Source organism: Rhineura floridana, chromosome 2, assembly GCF_030035675.1.
Source record: "Rhineura floridana isolate rRhiFlo1 chromosome 2, rRhiFlo1.hap2, whole genome shotgun sequence".
Taxonomy (NCBI): domain Eukaryota; kingdom Metazoa; phylum Chordata; class Lepidosauria; order Squamata; family Rhineuridae; genus Rhineura; species Rhineura floridana.
In genome coordinates this window covers 159,584,394-159,604,877 of record NC_084481.1, presented here as the reverse complement: position 1 = coordinate 159,604,877, position 20,484 = coordinate 159,584,394, and the positions used below count along the sequence as shown (strand labels likewise).

At 42.7% G+C, this 20,484-nt stretch overlaps 1 protein-coding gene and 1 long non-coding RNA gene across 17 annotated transcripts in view; one reads left to right on the top strand and one right to left on the bottom strand.

Annotated features, from left to right (window-relative positions):
- The window catches only part of GPHN (gephyrin), a 476,088-nt gene that overhangs the window by 175,643 nt on the left and 279,961 nt on the right, over positions 1-20,484 (bottom strand). For all 16 annotated transcript variants that reach the window (XM_061611035.1, XM_061611028.1, XM_061611032.1 and 13 more), the window contains one exon: positions 16,186-16,252. In XM_061611035.1, coding sequence (XP_061467019.1) covers positions 16,186-16,252 — 67 coding nt within the window. The remainder of the gene's footprint in view (positions 1-16,185; positions 16,253-20,484) is intronic.
- The window catches only part of LOC133377286 (uncharacterized), a 155,707-nt gene that overhangs the window by 34,767 nt on the left and 100,456 nt on the right, over positions 1-20,484 (top strand). The window lies entirely within an intron of this gene.

The following is a 20,484-nucleotide window of genomic DNA, read 5'->3' as shown; positions in this document are numbered from 1 at the left end:
AGTTGCTTCACTTAAAGTCGGCGCGCTATAACGTACATGCTCCATACTCCACCGTACCCTGCTTAACGTACGTGTGCTTCGCAATAACGGACACTTAATGGCATGACGCCGCTGCCATCTAGTGGCGATCGCAGTGCAGTACATGCATAGATAATTGCTTCACTTTAAGTACATTTTCACTTTACATACATGCTCCGGTCCCATTGCATATGTTAAAGTGGGGTATGCCTGTATTTTAATGTTCTTTGTGGTAAAGCTATTATAGAGTTTAATGCATCTCTGTTGGATGTTGGATGTAATGTACATGTAATATGCAAATCTACATATTTGATGGCAAACGTGTTCCATAAGTGGGGAGCCCTTTTAGATGATGCCAATTTCATTGTGAAACTGATCCTTTCATTGAACTGAGCCTGACCTTCCATGGAAAGATCATTTTGTTCAGCAAACTGGAAACTGGACATGTCTTCTAGAACTCTTCCAACAACATGAATTGTGCTTCTCTGGACTATTTTATCCATCTTCGCTCATGTTGAGAGGAGGTGGAGTGCACCATACCCTCTCTCTTCTGACGCCACAGAATTAGTATGTCTGAAGCATCTCCAAACATGTTATCTTCAAGAGATTGTATTCTGACTCTTTACTTCTGCTTACATTCTGAGTTATAATTTGTGTATAATTAATTAAATATGTTTACAGTTTGAGGTTTACCAGTTTTACCTCAATAAATGACACAAAGTACTATTCTATGAATTTGCCCAGAAGGCAGTATTGCCCAATTAGTTGACCACAGACTTTAATTATTTCTATTCAGAGTACAAGACTGCCATATCAGATTTGTCAGCATTCTGCTAAATCTTGAAGTGACAGTACTTCTAATTTAATAGGCAGCTTTACGAACATGAGCAGTAATGGAGTATTCACTAATAGGCAAAAATCCTTGCGGTTTAAGAACGTACCTATAGCCCACAGATATTTCTATTAAACTTTAAAAAGTAGGGAAATTGGGCAGCTATAGTGAATGCACCAGGGGAGCAGGAGACCTCACCTCCTCTCTGAGATATTGGACTGCCCTACAAATTTGTCAGAATGCAAACACACTTTGGGTTGGTCTTTCACAGTCCAATCCACTTCCTGTGTAGCTTGCAAGAATTTGGTAACATGTGCCTCTGAGCATATGGTGAATGGTGGCAACACCTGCCATCTCGAAAGGTAGAGAATTATATTTGTATATGTTTGTTGGTGTCCTTACTTTGCTTCTTTCCTGTGTTACTAATGTTTCTACAGAGAATCTAAACTAGAAAATTTTATTTCCCTCATTATTCATCCTAGAAATCTGTGTCAAATTGATTTTATTAATTTCAAAGCCTTTTTATTGGTCAATATCATATGATGGTGAAGACAGTCTTTTGTGCTTCCAATTTGGAGGCTATGTTCTATTTCGATTTTGGGTGCATTAACAGTTGAATCTGAAACTGCAGTTTGATGTAAAATCAGACTGATTCCAATATGTTGCTACTGAAACAATGACGCTTAGCTGTTGGAAAAAAGAGGATGCATATTTTCAGCCTGCTATGTTTAAACCACTTCATTTAAGGCAAGGTGGGCACGGTCAATTAAAAACATAGAGCACACCTAGAATTTTGCTAGAATATATTTCACCCACTGTTTTATCTTGTGCAAATTGAGACACTCCTGAGGTCCACTGGAAACTATTCTGGAGAAGTCAGTGCCATTATTCCACAATTATGTTTGGAGGTTTTTAATGCAAATTTTGCTCTACTTCACATATGCACAGAAACAAAAGAAAATGATTTCCTATAGGAAACTTCACTAAAATTGCAAAGTAAATCAGACATATTTAAAGTGACCATCTGAACTGTATCAACTGTCTTAATAATGTTGCTTCCTCCCTGCTAAAACAAGATCAGCACAGCACATGTCTTCTTTCTATTATTTGGGCTGATTGCAGGTGTTGCCACCACTCACCATATGCTCAGAGGCGCATGTTACCAAATTCTTCCAAGCTACACAAGAAGTGGATTGGACTGTGAAAGATCAACCCAAATTGTGTTTGCATTCTGACCAATTTGTAGGGCAGTCCAATATCTCAGCGAGGAGGTCAGGTCTCCTGCTCCCCTGGTGCCCTGAGTCATGGCTTCTCTCAAAGAATCCTGGGAAATGTAGTTAGTGAAGGGTGCTGAGAGTTGCTAGGAGACGCCTTGTTCCCCTCACAGACCTTCAATCAGAGTGAGTGACTGTTAAACCAGTCTGGCCACTGAAGCTCTCTCAGTGGAACAGGAGTCTCCTCTCAACACCCTTCACAAACTACACTTCCCAGGATTATCTGAGGGAAGTCATGACTGTCTCAAGTGAAATCAAAGTCTGGTGTGGGTGTGGCCCCCTGATTAGCCAAGCCCAGCAGCTGTGAGGCTTTTAGAACACCGACGGTTCTTACTGAGCATGCCCCACGTTATCATAGGCTTCCAGCCAAAAGTTCTTAAATTAATTAAAAATCAGCCAGGCATTTTTTTAACTTTTAAACTGCAGAAGATGGTCAGAGTATGGGGCAAGGTCACTATTAGGATTACAGGTACTCTGTGAACATGGCTGATTTTTAATGAATTTCAACAGATTATGAGAACTCTCAGAAAAAAGTCCAAAAGGGCTCTGAGGTCCCCCCCTCTTTTTAGACTTTGAACTCTCGATTCTCTCTGACTGTTTTGTGTATCGCCATGAATTAAAAGCCATGAGGGCTTTTAATGTTGTTGTTTATTGTTGTTGCTTGGCTGTATTTTAATTGTTGTTGTTTGTTGGTTGTTGTGTGAATGAGATTGAGTGGATGTGTGTGAGTATTTGTGCTGTGTGTTGTTTTTTAGTGGTTTGTCGTATTAGATTTATTTTAAGATGTGCCTGGGAGAACATACTCTGGCCCTAGCAAGGGGAGTTTCGGGGGCCCCAATTAACGTAGTGACGGGTAATGGGAGGTATGGTGTTGGGAGGAGAACGTGCCAGGTAAGGGGAACTCGTCCCAGACAAGTTGTGTCTGTGCCTTGTTCCGGTTCTCCTCATATCCACAGGACTGTTGGTTGTACTGTCAGCCAGCTCTCAGATCTCCAGGTGCTGCTTTTAAATGCTAGGTCGGTCGCTAATAAAACCCCCCTTATCCACGATTTGATCGTGGAGAAAGGTGCCGATCTTGCGTGTATTACTGAGACCTGGGTGGGTGAGCAGGGAGGAGTTGCTCTCTCCCAGCTCTGCCCACCTGGGTATTCGGTGCAGCACTGTGGTAGATCTGAGGGCCGGGGAGGTGGGGTTGCTGTGGTCTATAGGAGTTCTTTCTCTCTCACCAAGCACCCTGTCCAGACGGCGACTGGTTTGGAGTGTCTTCATCTTGTGCTGGGTCAAGGAGACAGACTGGGAATACTGTTGGTGTACTGCCCACCTTGCTGCCCAACGGCTTCCCTAGCTGAGCTGACTGAGATAGTCTTGGAGGTATTGTTGAGGTCCCCCAGACTCGTAGTACTGGGGGATTTCAACATCCATGCCGAGGCTGTCTTGCTCGGGGCGGCTCAGGACTTCATGGCCTCCATGACAACCATGGGGCTGTCTCAAATTGTTACTGGCCCGACACATGTATCAGGACATACTCTTGATTTGATCTTCGCCACTGGTCATGGAGATGGTGATCTGAGGGTGGGGCATTTTTCATCTACTCCATTGTCATGGACAGATCACTGCTTGCTGAGTTTTAGACTCACAACAGCCCTTTCCCTCTGCAGAGGTGGGGGACCTATTAAGTTGGTCCGCTCCCGGAGGCTTATGGATCCTGTAGCTTTCCAGAGGGCTCTGGGAGTTTTTCCGGCTGATAGCACTGGTGCTCCTGTCGAGGCCATGGTTGACTTGTGGAATACGGAGATGACCTGGGCCATCGACATGATCGCTCCCGTGCGCCCCCTTCGGTGCAGAACTCATACAGCACCGTGGTACACCCCGGAGCTGAGAGTGATGAAGCAAGAGAGAAGGAGGCTAGAGTGCAGGTGGAGGCGAACTCCTGACAGATGTAATCATTCCTTGGTAAGTGCTTCCACTAAGTTGTACATAAAAGCGGTTAGGGTGGCGAAAAAGTCTTATTTTGCTACCACCATTAGATCATCCCTTTGCCACCCAGCGGAGCTTTTTAGGGTGGTACGAGGGCTTCAACATTCTGGCCCTCATGATACTAAGGAAACATCGGAAGCCCACTGCAACGGATTTGCGGAGCACTTCCAGGACAAGATTGTATGCATCCGTCGGGACTTAGACTCTGATGTTATGACAGATGAATCCATTGAAGTGTCCAGAGCGCGGCCTTGTCCTTTATTATTGGATGAATTTCAGTTGGTGCAGCTCGAGGAAGTGGACAAGGTGCTTGGAATGGTGCGGGCGACCACGTCTGCTCTGGACCCCTGCCCATCTTGGCTGGTGAAGACTGGCAGGGCTGTAACCACCGGCTGGGCCAAGGAGGTAATAAATGCCTCCTTGAGAGAGGGCGTAGTCCCTGGCAGTCTCAAGGAGGCAGTAGTAAGACCTCTTTTAAAGAAACCTTCTTTGGACCCAGATGTGTTGAACAAATATAGACCGGTGGCAAATGTCCCTTTTTTGGGCAAGGTTTTGGAGCGGGTGGTCGCTGGCCAGCTCCAGGCGCTCTTGGATGAAACCGATTATCTGGATCCGTTTCAATCCGGTTTTAGGTTCGGTTTTGGCACTGAAACAGCCTTGGTCGCCCTGTATGATGACCTTTGTCGGGAGAGGGACAGGGGGAGTGTGACTCTGTTGATTCTCCTTGATCTCTCAGCGGCGTTTGATACCATCGACCATGGTATCCTTCTGGGGAGGCTCGCGGAGTTGGGAGTTGGGGGCACTGCTTGGCAGTGGCTCCGCTCCTACTTAGCGGATCGTCGCCAGAAGGTAGTGCTTGGGGAACATTGCTCGACACCATGGACTCTCCATTGTGGAGTCCCTCAGGGGTTGGTTTTGTCCCCTATGCTCTTTAACATCTACATGCATCCTCTGGGTGCGGTCATCAGGAGTTTTGGAGTGCGTTGCCATCAGTACGCTGATGACACGCAGCTCTACTTCTCCTTTTCACCTTCTTCAGGTGAGGCTGTTGATGTGCTGAACCGTTGCCTGACCGCGATAATGGACTGGATGAGAGCTAATAAACTGAAACTCAATTCAGACAAGACTGAGACACTGTTGGTGAGCTCTTTCCCTGCCCAGATGGTGGATGTTTCTCCTGTTCTAGATGGGGTTACACTCCCCTTGAAGGAACAGGTTCGTAGTTTGGGGGTCCTTTTTGACCCTTCCTTGTCGCTTGAGGCTCAAGTGGCCTTGGTAGCACGGAATGCGTTCTACCATCTTCGCTTAGTAGCCCAACTACGCCCCTATCTGGACAGTGATGATCTCGCCTCAGTTGTTCATGCTCTGGTAACTTCTAGACTGGATTACTGTAATGTGCTCTACGTTGGGCTGCCCTTGAAGACTGTTCGGAAACTTCAGCTAGTGCAAAATGCGGCAGCCAGGTTGTTGACGAGGACCAATCGGTCCGTGCATATAACACCTGTCCTGGCTCGCTTGCACTGGCTACCTATTTGTTTCCGAGCCAGATTCAAGGTGCTGGTTTTGACCTATAAAGCCTTACACGGTGTGGGACCGCAATACCTTGTGGAACGCCTCTCCCGCTATGAACCTACCCGTTCACTTCGTTCAGTATCTAAGGCCCTCCTCCGGGTACCAACTCACCAGGATGCCCGGAGGATTGTTACTAGATCTAGGGCCTTTTCTGTGGTGGCCCCCGAACTGTGGAACAGCTTACCGGAGGAGATACGCCTGGTGCCTACGGTTCTTTCTTTTAGGCGCCAGGTTAAGACCTGGCTATACTCCCAGGCATTTTAATGTTCAATGTTTCTATGTTTAATGTTTTAGTTTAATTTTGTTGCTCTTTGTTACTGATTTTATTCTAATATTGTATTTTAATCTTGTTTTGTACACCGCCCAGAGAGCTATTAGCTATGGGCGGTTTAGAAATGAAAATAAATAAATAAATAAATAAATAAATAAATAAATAAAATTGACAGGGTTGTTAAGCAAGCGCTTCTGAGTTCAGTACTATACATTTTGTAAGGTTTTGTTTTGAAATGAGCTTATGGGAACCATCAGAATTGCATGGGGGGTATTTTCAATTTAACATTGCGGAATGTGAAAAATCCACGATGGCTGTATAATATGTATGTACCCAGGGTGCCTCTTCATCTTGTGGAATTTCTCAGAGGTCCATTTCATCTTCATCCATGTGAGTTGTGAGTCCAGAACACAATGCCAGATTAACATGAATCCCACAGGTAGACCTCAGTTCCAAAAGATCAATCAGCTCTGACTAAGGCGATGTGAAAAGATCCCTCCTCTGCTCTGAATGGATTGGTACAGAAGAAGGCTGTCATAACACCCCAGCTGTACCCTGGGCTGTGTGAGAAAGGGAGGTCCAGCCAAACAGACCCCCTTTGTTTGCACACTTTTAGCCGACACCAGGTGAAATATTTTATTTTTCCCAGGTTGCCTTCCACCAAACAGTCTAAAAATCTGCTGTGTTTCTTAGAGAACACCTCTTGATTGTGTGGGGTTTGGTTCTTAGATGTGAGGTGGACATACATTAATAAAGACCAAAAGGTTTTACGAATCAAGATTAAAAGTTTACTAAAAAAGATAAATAAGGTTGTTCTTGAGAAAAAGCTTTTAAGATATGAATGGTTTCATGCACACAAAGCAATCCCCAAAGGAGCAAAGGGTACAGAAACTAACATAGGATAAATGCATCCAGCTATCCCTCAACTATAATCCCTAACAGCTAAAGATTTAGCCCTCTAGCATGGTTTGTCATCCCTTTGTGAGAGCTGATCTCAATGCCAATATAAGAAGATGGCTAGTTAAAGCTTTGCGTTTGTTTTGCATTTCAATCCACAAATATCCTCAAAGCATCAAAGAAAACCAGTTGTTTTAATCCTATGCCAGACATGGTTTATCTGCATCAAACTTTCCTAATTAATTAACACTTTCCAATATGGTTACCAGACAAATGAGGTTGGATAACAGGAATTAACCCCTTAATTCCAAACTATTACATACAGAGTTTTTTTTAAAATAAAAAACACAGTCCATTTCCTTCACAAAATCCAAGTCTCAGATTAAGCATAGAGGGGGAACTCATCTGGAACTATTGCAGAAGAAATGTAAGAAGCAGGAGAGCACAACACAGTTCCTACAAGTACTGAGAAATCAATGCTGGAGAAAATGTGGGAAACCATCCCATTTCCTAGAACAAAATCACCTTACTTGAGGGAACCAGGCACATCAGACACTGAGGTTATTCCTTTGGTAAAGAAGAAAAACAGAGAACAGAGATGTTTTTCCAGTGAAGAACTTGTGGTCCATTATAAATAGTTAATGAGTCTTCCAAAGAAATTTGATAATGATAAGCCTAACTCAAGTCCAAGAGGGTTACCTAGAAGCCCCCTTTCTACCAGAAAATAACCATAATTGTCCTGGTTAATATGAGGAGTGGCATGGTTCTATGGTGCTAGAGTGTTAAAGCTGATCACTGTCATGTTGATTCCTTTCATCCACCTTCAAAATTTGATCATGATTTAACTGAAGACTTTGTTCTTCACTTAAAAAATCCCATGAGGCCTTGAAGGTGGTCATAATTAAAATAAGGTTAAAATAAGACAGGCCACCATAAGCAAGAGAAGACGGATTAGCTGAAATTCTTAATAAGACAATACCTGGCTGTGAAACAAAATCCTGCTCAGAAACTGAGAGTGAAAGATCCCTCCGACTCGTAGTACAGAATAGTTTGGATATTGTTGTAAGACCTTATTTAATTTATTTCTTTATATCCCGCCTGTCAGCTGTGAAAAAGGTGAATTCTATGCTAGGAATCATTAGGAAAAGAATTGAAAATAAAACTACCAATATCGTAATGCCATTATACAAATCTATGGTAAGACCACATTTGAAATACTGTGCAGTTCTGGTTGCTTCACCCCAAAAGGATGTTGTAGAGCAGAGAAAGGTTCAGGAAAGGGCAACCCAAATGATCAATGGAGTAGAGCAACTCCCCTGTGAGGAAAGGTTACAACATATGGGGCTTTTTCATTTAGAGAAAAGATGGTTAAGAGCAGACATGAGGTGTATAAAATTATGCATGGTGTGGAGACAGTGGATACAGAAATGTTTTTCTCCCTCTTTCGTAACACTAGAAGTTGGGGACATCCAATGAAGCTGAGTCTGGGAAGATTCACGACAGTACTTCACACAGTGCATAGTTAAATTATGGAATTCTCCCCCACAAGAAGTGGTGATGGCCAACAACTAATTAAAGGAGGATCAGACAAATTCTAAAAGTATAAGGCTCTGTTCTCCCTTCAGTGTTGGAGGTGGTACACCTCTGAATGCCAGTTGCTAGGAATCGCAAAGGGAGAGAGTGCTGTTGTGCTCAGTTTCTGCTTTCAGGCTTTCCGTAAACATCTGGTTGGTCACTACAAGAACAGGATGCAGTGACTACAATTGGCCTGATCCAGCAGGCTGTTCTTATGTTCTTAATTTGCTCGTGGAGGAAAATATAACAAGGCAAATGCATCATTCAGCTCTGGTTGATAAGAATAGAATATCTTTATATATAAACAATACCTTTAAAGAATAGAAAATTAGATATGATTGCAAGGAACATATATCCATCAGCTTTAACATCTAAGATAAGGAATTATAAGTCAATTACCTGCAGATAGCAGTGTTTTCTCTCAAAACATATGTCATTTATCTTGACCTTATCCCTGGAGATAAGCAACAATTGGCTAAGGTCCATCAACAGGAGGCTACATGGTTGTCAAAATTGTAACCCATCCTGGAATCTTACGGTGAAAGGTTGGTGAGAAATCTTACAAATAAAATAAAATAAAAAATATATCCTGGCTGCAATTACTGTACATGAACACATGAACAAGTATACACAAACACAGAAATTGCCATATGCAAATTTCTGCATGAAATCCACCAGTGATCCAGAGATTTGTTGTTATCTATGTATAATTTGGTTTTCATGCTGGCATGCCAAAATGCCAAATAGATGAGACTCTACTAGTTCTATTTTATTTATTTAAAATTAAGAACAAATTAAAAAAGGAATGTAGAGCTGTGCTACTTGAATAAAAAGAAACAGAACATGCTTACTTGCCACATTTGTATGAATTCAACATAGACGTTTGATTTTATATATATATTAATAATCTTTGCTAAAAGCCACACTTCTGTAACATCTCTGTAACATCTCATATAATAAGGAGTTAGAATACCCACAAATCAGAAAGACAGAGGCAGAGAAAAATGGGATTATAAAAATTAGTCTATGAGTTTACTTGTTCTAAGGATGTTCTTCAATAAAAAGCTATATTCAGAATTCTCCAGTCCTTCAAATAATAATTTGAAGTAGGACTTACTTTAGGTTTGAGAGGGGTTCTGGTAAGGTGCCCATCCATGGACCCCATTTCATCAGTGGGCCACCTGACTGCGTGTTACCTGGTGGCAGCAACAACATCTATCATTTTATCCGTCATTTTAAGTTTCCAGCAATGTCCCAGAGTTAAACTATGTTAGGAACTTTGGGGCAGTCTGGGAAAACTAAAATGGTGAGAGGCTTTGCAGACCTAACTGCTGCCACCAGGTAAGCCTGTGACCCAGGTATGGCAAAGCAGGGCCAAACCAGCATCAACATCAGTGCAATCAAACAGGTGCTAACACTGGTGGGCCCTGTTTGGACATTCCCCTCTCCTGGCCCCAAAGCTACTGAGTTCTGATGCTGGCCCTTGTTAGAGAATCAGGAATGCGTCATGTACATTTGCTCCCTCTTCTCACAGTTTCAGCTGAACAGAACACTTACCGGCTACTCAAATCAGTTTACTGAGAAATCTGAACTATGAGACTATAGTCTAAGCAATTCCTCCAAACAAGGGTTGCAAACCAGGTTCAAACTGATTTGCAGTTCTGCTTTCTAGGGAGTGCTCTCAGGGAGGGCTGACATAAATAAAGGCATTTTAACTCAATGATTTATACTAGCAAGAAAAAAGTCTTGTTTAAATCATTAATTTATACAAGATACCATATCAAACCATGTTAATTTACAGCTAAATATCATTTGCACTGTTTCATTTTTGCAATCAGACCGTGTACCTCTTTTATTGCACTGTATAAAATTTGCATTGTTTCCTTTTTAGTCTATAAATATTCCCAAAGGTAATACAAAATTCACATACTGGATTTTTTTTGTCTCCCCCCCCCGGTGTGCTCCTTTCTACATCACTCTGCCTTGGCACAGCCCCACCCTCACAAGGACAAAATAGAATCCCCTCCCCTGAAATGCCCATGACTGATAGGTCAAAACAAGATCTGACAGCTTACTGAGCAGACTAGAACAGTCTGTTTTCTTTAAGTGAAAATGAAATGTCTATGTTTGGTAGGTACATTATAAATTTTCATATTTCAGAAATTATTAGATTAGCTCTTCATTTACAAAGAAAAGCCTCCTTTAACTCAAAGTATCCAGTAAAAATATTGATTCAGTTTACAAATTTCTTTAAAAAATCCTGACTTAAACTTAAAAAATGTGATTTGTAGTTAGTTACTGATTGTTATCTACTCTGCCAGTTTGCGCATTTGGACAAAATGACAAACTAGGCTGATGAACCAGCAAGTGTATTGGCATGTGAGGGAGAGAGGAAGGAATCATAGAACCACAGAATAGCAGAGTTGGAAGTGGGCTATAAAGCCATTAAGTCCAACCCCCTACTCAATGCAAGAATGCAACTTAAAGCATACCCGACAGGTGGCTGTCCAGCTGCCTCCTGAATGCCTCCAGTGTTGGAGAGCCCACCACTTCCCTAGGTAACTGGTTCCACTGTTGTACCACTCTTAACAGTTAGGAAGTTCTTCTTGATGTTCAGCGAAATCTGCCTCCCTGTAAGTTGAGCCCATTATTCCATGTCCTGCACGGGATGATTGAGAAGAGATCCTGGCCCTCCTGTTGTGACAATCTTTCAAGTACTTGAAGAGTGTTAATCGTATCTCCCCTCAGTTTTTCTTCTCAACGTTAGACATGCCCAGTTCTTTTAGTCTCTCCTCATAGGACTTTGTTTCCAGTCCCCTGATCATCTTTGTTGCCCTCCCCTGAACCTGTTCCAGTTTGCCTGGATCCTTCTTAAAGTGCGGTGTCCAGTACTCTACATGAGGTCTAGCCAGAGCCGAATAGAGAACTACTGTTTCACACGATTTGGAAACTATATTTCTGTTAATGCAGCCTCAAGTAGAATGTGCCTTTTTTGCAGCCACATCACACTGTGGGCTCATATTCAGCTTGTGATCAACAACTATTTCAAGAACCTTCCTGCATGTAGTATTGATGAGCCAAGAATCCCCCATCTTATAACTGTGCATTTGGCTTCTTTTTCTTGATGTAGAACTTTGCACTTACCCATTAAATTTCATTCTTTTGTTTTTAGCCCAATGCTCCAGCCTATTAAGATCATTTTGAATTTTGTTTGTCTTCCAGGGTATTAGCTATCCCAATTTTGTATCATCTGCACATTTGATAAGTATTCCCTGCACCTCCTCATCCGTCATTAATAAAAAAATTGTAGGGCACTCGGCCCGGGAATGAGCCTACAGTACCCGTTGTTATCTCCCCCCACTTTGAGTATGATACTGCAGCCAACTGTGGATCCACCCAGCCCACATTTAGCTAACTTGCTAATCAGAATATCATGGGGCACTTTGTCAAAGCTTTGCTGAAGTTGAAATATGTCCACAGCATTCCCACAGTCTATCAGGGAGATTACCCAATTTATTCTTTATAAATTATCTTGACCCGTTCCAAATTGGGTTCAGGCCTGGATATGGGACTAAATCGGCCTTGGTAGCCCTGATGGATGACCTTAATTAAGAGAAGGATGGGGGAGTGCGACTGTTATTCTTAACGTGATCTCACGGTGGCTTTTGTTACCACTGACCATGGTATCCTTCTGGGCCGACTTGGTGAGACGGGTATTGGAGGCACTGTTTTACAGTGGTTCTGATCCTATCTCCAGGGTCATTTTCAGAGAACAGCATTGGATGATTGTCTTTCAGCCCACTGGAAGTTATGCTGTGGGGTGCCGCAGGACACAATCTTGTCCCCAGTGCTGTTTAACATCTATATGAAGCCCTTGGGAGTGATCAACAGAAGATTTGGGGCGAGGTGTCAGCAGTACACTAATGATATCCAGTTCTATTTCTCTGTAACATCTGAATTGGGAGAGACCATGCAAACCTTGCACCAATGCCTGATCCTGGTGGTGGGCTGGATGAGGGCCAATAAACTCGAGTCTGAAACCTAGCAAGGCAGAGGTTGGTGGTTCTCAAGTTCAGATAACTGGTCAGCTACCTGCTTTGCATGGGGTTGTACTCCCTCCGAAAGGTAGGTTCATAGTCTAGGGGTGCCCCTGGATCCATCTTTGTTGCTAGAGGCCCAGGTGATCTCAAGTGCCTTTTACCAGCTTCAGCTGTTAAGATAACTGTGGCCATTTCTGGACTGAGATAGCCTGACCACTGTTGTCCATGCCCTGGTAACCTTCAGGTTGGATTATTATGTACTCTATGTGGGGCTGCCCTAGAGATTGGTCCAGAAGCTGCAGCTGGTGCCAAATGTGGCAGTGTGAATGCTCACTGGGGCAGGGTATTGCCAGCACGTCACCCTGCTGCTGAATAAATTGCACAGGCTACCTATTGTCTACTGGGCTAAGTTTAAGGTGCTGGTTTTGATCTACAAAGTGCTATACAGCTTGGGACCAGAATACCTGAAAGATCATTTTACCCCTTATATATCCAGTTGATCACTACATTCTGCATGTGAGGGCTTCCTGCAGATACCATCTTATGAGGTCTGCACAACGTTTAAAAAGCTTAGATCTGTGGAACTGGCACTTTTACAAGTGCAACATAATATTTGTTCTGCACTTGCAAGAAAATCAACCTTTTGATGTGGCAGCACCTGTACTTTGAAACATCCTGCCAATTAATATTAGGCAGGCTTCTTCACGGTATTGTTTTTGGCGCTTGCTTCCAGCAAGCCTACCGAGGTATGTAATTTTGACACATAATTTTAGTAGGTATACATGTTTTAAAATTGCTGATTTTATTTTATATTTTAATTTTTATGTGACTTATTTTTAATTGGTATTTTAAGTTAACAGTTTACACTATCGTGTAAACCACTTAGGTCTTTTGTTCTAGCAAGCAGTTTATACATTTTGTTAAATAAATAAAATAAATTTGAATACAGCCAGTAACTCCACTCCTTAACACTTAAGCTAGTGTGTTATAGTGGTTAGAGTGTCAGACTGGAACCTGGGAGACCAGGGTTGAAATCCCCATTTTGCCATGAAGCTCACTGGGCTACCTTGGGCCAGTCACTATGTCTCAGCCTAACCTACCGCACAGGGTTGTTACGAGGATAACATTGAGAGAGGGAGAACCATGTTTGTGCATGAGCTCCTTGGAGGAAAGGTGGCATATGACCTGGGCAGTTGACATGATTGCTCCTGAGTGCCCTCTCCTGTGTAGAGCTTGTACGGCTCCATGGTATACCCCAGAGCTGTGAGCGATGAAACAATATAGGAGACAGCTTGAGTGCAGATGGAGATGAACTCCTGATGGATGCAATTATACACTGGTAAGTCCCTATGGTAAGCTGTATTTAGGGGCAGTGAGGGCAGCAAAAAAACAATATTTTGCTGCCACTATCAAATCATCAATCTGCCGCCCAGTGGAGCTCTTCAGAATTGTCTGGGGGCTATTACACTATGGCCTCAGGGACATGGTAGAACCATCTGAGGCCCGCTGTAATGAATTTGCTAGGCACTTCCAGGATAAAATCTTTAGCATCCGCCAGGACTTAGACTCCAGTGTTATAGCAGGTGAATCAAGCGGGGTATCCAGAGCACAGTCTTGTCCCGATTTCTTGGATGAGTTTCAGTTGGTGCAGCTTGAGGGCATTGACAAGGTGCTTGGACAGGTTTGCAAAACTACTTCTGTGCTGGATCCTTGCCCTTCTTGGCTAATAAAAGCTAGCAGGGATGGAACAGCTGGCTGGGCCAGGGAAGAGATTAATGCCTGTGAGTGCCTGCGAGAATGGGATCTACAGGCAGGACTCGCCCCTGCGGTGGGAGGCCAGCGTGCTGGTACTGCCAGAGGGGCTCGACGTCATCAATGCCTGGAACCCCCTCACCAACTTCAGCGTCCCGGCTGCCACCGCTGTCACAGGTATGCCATGGCTCGCCCTGATCCAGCGGGGCAGCGGCTGCACCTTCTCAGAGAAGATCAACACGGCCACTGCCGTCATTTACAACTACGGTGGCAGGATGGGGAACGACATCCAGGCCATGACCCTGCTTTAGCTATGGGGCAGTATACAAATGGAATAAATAAATAAATAAATAAAATAAAAAATAAAATAAAAGCCTTTTTACGTAAAAAAACACCTAAGAGTCATGTTATATTAAAATGAATAGTATGAGTGATTTTCTTTTAAACTTTACACAGCAGGCTGGAGTAGGGCATAATTGGGGCTACGACTGCAGGGACTTTTAAAAAAAACTTTGCTTCCCATGTGTCAGTCCTGAAGGAAATAGTATCTGAAGCTATGTGGAAGGGAAGCTGCTATTGGCACCAATGGGCTGTGATACGGGGAAAGAAGTTTAAAAATTCTCCCAGCACATGGCATTCCTGATTCTGAACCACTACCCCTGCACTTGTTTGTTTTTTAAAAATAATCACATATCACTAAACTATGATTTCACACAGTGTGTGGATTTGGCCTGGACACCTTCTATATGAGCTCAGTAATGTAACTTCAGTTATGTGCCTTTGGAGTTCCCCTGTAAGACCTCTTTGAGACAGCTGAGAGTAATGGCCAGCTGAAGGTCAGCTGAAGGGATGTAGCTCATTAAAAAGAGGTGGGAAGCATAGTAAATTATGTCTAGGCCTAGGTATACTTGTTATGCTTGTGTTGCTTTATAGTTAGAATACTAAGTTTTTTTATTACCTACTTCTTGCCTTGCCTCTTGGACACAACATATTTGGTGACAAAAGATGGTGCTTGTATCACTGAACCCACCAGTACCTTTCCTTCAAAGTCCAGGTGTGCCTTCAATTGCATTCCTTATTTGGATCCAGATGTTTAAAAACTATCTGCTTGCAGCTAATGACATAGAAATCTCTGAAGCAAGGAAATGTGTATTGCTTACCTACTGTTTGGGAGCTGAAGGACAGTGTATATTTTATACACTCCCTCTTGTTGATGATAAATACGAGACAGCATGCATGGCTTTAAATAACTTTTTTGTGCCAAAAGTGAATGCAGTAGCTAATTGCTACAAATTCCATCAGTGTGAACAGAAACCGGGGCAGTCCACAGTACAATATACTGCTGCTTTAAGAGATTTAATGAGCTCCTGTAATTTTGTATAGCAGACAAGATGATTAGAGACCAGTTGGTTGAAAAGACAACTATGCCTTACTCCTAGAGACTGATCTTACATTGGAGAAAGCTATGCTATTGCGACCCAAATGGAGACTGCTTTGGCAGAAGCCAAAATAATGAGCGCAGATAATGGGGGCTTGATGCAAGCAGTAGACTCCCAGCGTACAAGTTCTTTTACAAGACAGACACAGGACCCCAAAGTGAGAGCCAGCAGGAAACAGCTGATGCTCACCTCTTGGACACAACAGTGCCCTAATTCAGCATTGCTCCACACAGAGGCGGTCTCATGCACACAGAGAGTTTTCTCACCCAGATGGGCTTCCTTGTTGATTTTAACAGAGGACTGGGGTGAGTGATTACCAGCTGACTTTTAGATACTGAAAAACTCAATGCAGGTAGAGTGCCTTTTGAAAATTAGAAGTAGATTGTAGGTTTCACAAGAATTAACACTAATGTTCATTAAAAATAATGTCCACCTTCTAATTAAATTAATAACTGCATGGTAACATAATAGACACAATTCTTCTTCTTCCTCAGAATCATGATGAGTATTTATGATTTGTTTCCACAATATTGCTTACCTGTGACCCTTTCTTGCTACCTGGAAGATTAATTATGAGAGTTTTTCCTCTGATTCCACATACAGGTCTGAAAAGAGAGAGATGGTGCTGAATATCAATGCATGAAAACATCAACATTGGACAAAAATAGTTAATTATACAAAACTGTCTACCAATGGTCAAGACAGGAGAGATCTTATGATGTGTTCAGTAGAAACAGACAATTGAATACAATGGACAGATTTGATTAAAATAGATTTGATTGAAGTGTTACATCCATATATTAAGCATCACTATGAATGTGAAAGTTTTCCACAGGTGGGAACAAAATTATCAACTTTAATTGCTGTAACAGTAACAAAATTTAATGATTATCCCTACCTCTCCCTGCAAATACTGCTATACATCATAAAAATGATTGAAATAGTAAGTAAGGCATGTTAGGGTTAGAGGAATATTATCCCCTATGATGTTTTCAAGACATGGTGAGGGGCATGGCAATGCCCTTATTAAGTGCACAGATGCAGTAGTATATTTGCAAAAGTAGCACATTCTCTGCATACTAAATGGGAGGAGCAATAGTGCATAATTTCAAATAGTGTGCTGCTACAACTATTCTTGAGCAAATGTTCTGGAGAGAAGTATTACTCTGCATGCCAGCAAAGGACATAGCTTTCACTCTCCAATAAGGTTGCTCAGGAGGAAGGTTACCTGATAAAGACATCTTAGCTGATCCAATGTTTTTTAGTTGGTTATTCAATAATAGTTATGCAGGGAAAAATGCTTTCTGGACAGGCTACTCTGAATCAAGTCCCAGAGATTAAGGCTATGAAAATGGCCTTCCAAATCTACCCTTCCTAATTGCAGGTGACAATATGAGGAGGGAATATGCTTCAGTCTTTTGCGGGGAGGGTGGATTTCTACAAAGTTTCAGCAGGGCCAAAAATCTAAGAAAATTCTCTTCCAATAATTTTTGTTCAGTTACTACTGAATGAAACTATACTATTAGTTGATACTGGTGGTGAAGGGAGAAATGGTTGAAGAGAGGAACGAGTAGGGCCAAGCCCACTGTTACCATCAACAATATTAAAATATTAAATAATAATTAAAACTGGATCCACCTCTGCACCATTTTCTTTATGAGCAAAGGAGCACAGTATGTTCTCTAGGCCAGAAATTTTCCAAAAATTTGGATGGAGCCTGAAAAAAATCCATTTCTTTTCAGCACCAGGTTAAAACCCCTTTTTGTTTGCTTAGGTCTTTTAAGTATTTGATGAGGTTTACGCTGGTATTTTGCTGTATTTCATTGCTCTGCTGTGCGTCTTGTCTTAACTGTGAGTGTTAATTGCTTTTAAATTGTATTTTTGCTATTTTTTTGTAATCAACTCTGACACACAAGCAGCAAAAAGTAATAACCAAACCATTTTTCAGGTGCAATGTTGCTGTGTCCTGGGTTTTGCCATGGAGCAGAATGGAAACTTAAGCCTCCAGATTATTCTTGGAGATTCCAAGACTAAAGAATAATTTATTGACTTAAATGTGAATGTCATATTAAAATAATTTTATTATCTTTTTCTCTTCTCTTTATATATTCTCAGGATTCATGAAGTAACAACTGAAATCTAAAATAAAAATAAATTTTATATTTTGTATTATCCAGCTGACTATATTTGTTCCAGTTAGACCCAAATATGATGTAAAGAGTCTATAATAAAGGGGCACTCATTTTAATTAAGGTCTAAAATACATTCTTCAGGCGAAGTGTTAATATATGTCTTTGATTAATTCAGATATGTACAAAAACGTTGTTTATGGAGAAATGACAGTTTTAAATTGCTTTAAAACTAAGAATTTCATTAACTTTATTCCTAACTCATGCAAATATATAAAATACACAAAATACAGAGCACTGGTATTTAATGTTGGCTCACGAAGTGTTTCATAACAATTCCAACATAACATTTTTTAACATTAGGCTTGAATGGCTCTTTCCTTTCCTGGTAATTCCTGAGATGCATAGCCTAAAATGAATAGTTTATATATAGATATCTTCCCAACATCACCTTATGTGAAAAACAAAATGTATGTATTCTCTTCACAGTCTCGCTAATCTTCTTTAAGGCTTGTCTCACATCTTGGTGGTCAGATGATTATACTTCCTGACAGACAAAGTATATTGCCATAAAAGAATGTCACTGGATATCATAGTCCTTGTGGTGAATATTGAGAAATTGTAATGTGCACGTAAAGTAGAAGGATGTATTCTTTGTTAAAGAAGTACATATACCTGCTACTGCATTTATGAAGAGTAGTTTTCCACAGGTAGCCTGCCATCAGATCGGGTACTACTGCCATCTAGCATCCGAAGGCAAGAATGCACTACAGTCAAACCTGGGGCTCGAGCCCCTCCCACTCCAGACTTCATTCTTGCCCTCGTCCGAGGCAGATCGAAATTTAGACAGAGCGTAGCTAAGTCCTTACTTCTAATTCTATTGTTACTCTCCTTATCGTTTTTCCCTTACTCTCCTCCTTATCGCTTCCACTCTTCACGTTTGCGTCGGAGTGTGTCCAGCAGCGGCTGCTGCTTTCTCGTTTTAGCGGGGGCTCCGCGGCTGCGGTCTCCCCCCCCTCCTTTTTTCAGTTTATAGTCATTATTTCCACTTTTGTTGTTACTCTCCTCCTTATCGCTTCCCCCCCTCACGTTTGCGTTCAGAGTGTGTCCAGCAGCGGCTGTTGCTTTTTCGTTTAGCAGGGGCTCCACGGCTGCGGTCTCCCCCCCTCTTTTTTTCAGTTTTCAATTTAACCTCTACATTGGGTAGCTCGTGGCTACGGCTCCCTCGTAGCTCTCGTTTGTGGGGGTTTTGGCGGCTGCGGCTCTGTTTGTGGGGGTTTTTAGTCCCGGCTCCCTGAAGCCTGCTATAGCAGTCTCTTTTCCCACCACCTCCGTTTTTCGCGGCCGCCATTTTTATTTAATCTACTCTCCTTAAAGGCTCCTACGTTTCCCTATCAGCCCGGCTGCTCATTCAGCCCGGCTTGGGCTTATTTAGGCTACCCTATATTGCCCCTCTCATCCTGATTCTAGGCTTCCTGTTCTTTTTGCAGCCACCTGCTTTGTGGTCCTACCAGGCGGCATATCATTTCAGCTGCCTCCCGGCCGTTTTTTCAAGCCCTAGTTAGGTGCTCCGGTATCGCGGCCACCATTTTGTTTTTGTTTTTTGCCGTTTTTTCCTTTTCATTACGTTTTTAACGTGTGAGACTTGTGTAGTCTCCTGTTACCAAAATATTCATAGCTTGGGAGACCTGAGTTGTCAGGTGATACATATATTATCAGGTGATACATATTATACCACACCTTCCCTATTGTGTGTGTGTATGTTTGTAGGTGCACTTCCAATTGACTTATGCTCCACCTATAGCTGGCACATTATTTAGTCTGTGCACCTTGGCGATACCGCACCTTCCCCATTGAGTGCGCGTATCTCGCCCTGGCCACACTGCGCTTTTACAATAAACATATCTCTTCTGGCAGTGTAACTAGCGGTCTCGCACCTTCCCCATTGTGTGCGTGGACTTAGCTCGTGGCCAAGTTGGCAGTGTAACTAGCGGTCTCGCACCTTCCCCATTGTGTGTGTGGACTTAGCTCGTGGCCAAGTTGGCAGTGTAACTAGTGGTCTCGCACCTTCCCCATTGTGTGCGTGGACTTAGCTCGTGGCCAAGTTGGCAGTGTAACTAGCGGTCTCGCACCTTCCCCATTGTGTGCGTGGACTTAGCTCGTGGCCAAGTTGGCAGTGAAACTGCGGTCTCGCACCTTCCCCATTGTGTGCGTGGACTTAGCTCATGGCCAAGTTGGCAGTGTAACTAGCGGTCTCGCACCTTCCCCATTGTGTGCGTGCACTTAGCTTGGGGCCAATTTTAGCTGAGTCATTAGTTTCCTCGTGCTGGGCGTACTCACTCTTGACTCCTGGCATACTGGCCGTAGTCTGTCCTATACTATTTCTACCTTATCTCTGTCACCGCTCCTTTCCCTTTGTGTGCGTGATTCAGAGATTGACATGGTGGACTTGAACCCTGAGGTGACAATATCCCCTGAAGCAAGTCGTCCATCACCACGCCAGCCAGCTAAAAACAAACTCGCCAAGGCAAAAGCAAAGACTAAACACCTGTCTGGTCGCGGGGCGACCAAGAGACCACGCTATATATCACCTCCACTTCCGGAGAAATCTCGCCATGCTGCTCCTCCTGAGCTTTTCCAGTCTCCTTCTGAGTCCTCAGAAGAAGAGTTTGAAGGTTTCCCCAACCAAGCTCCTCCTCCGCCTGGGC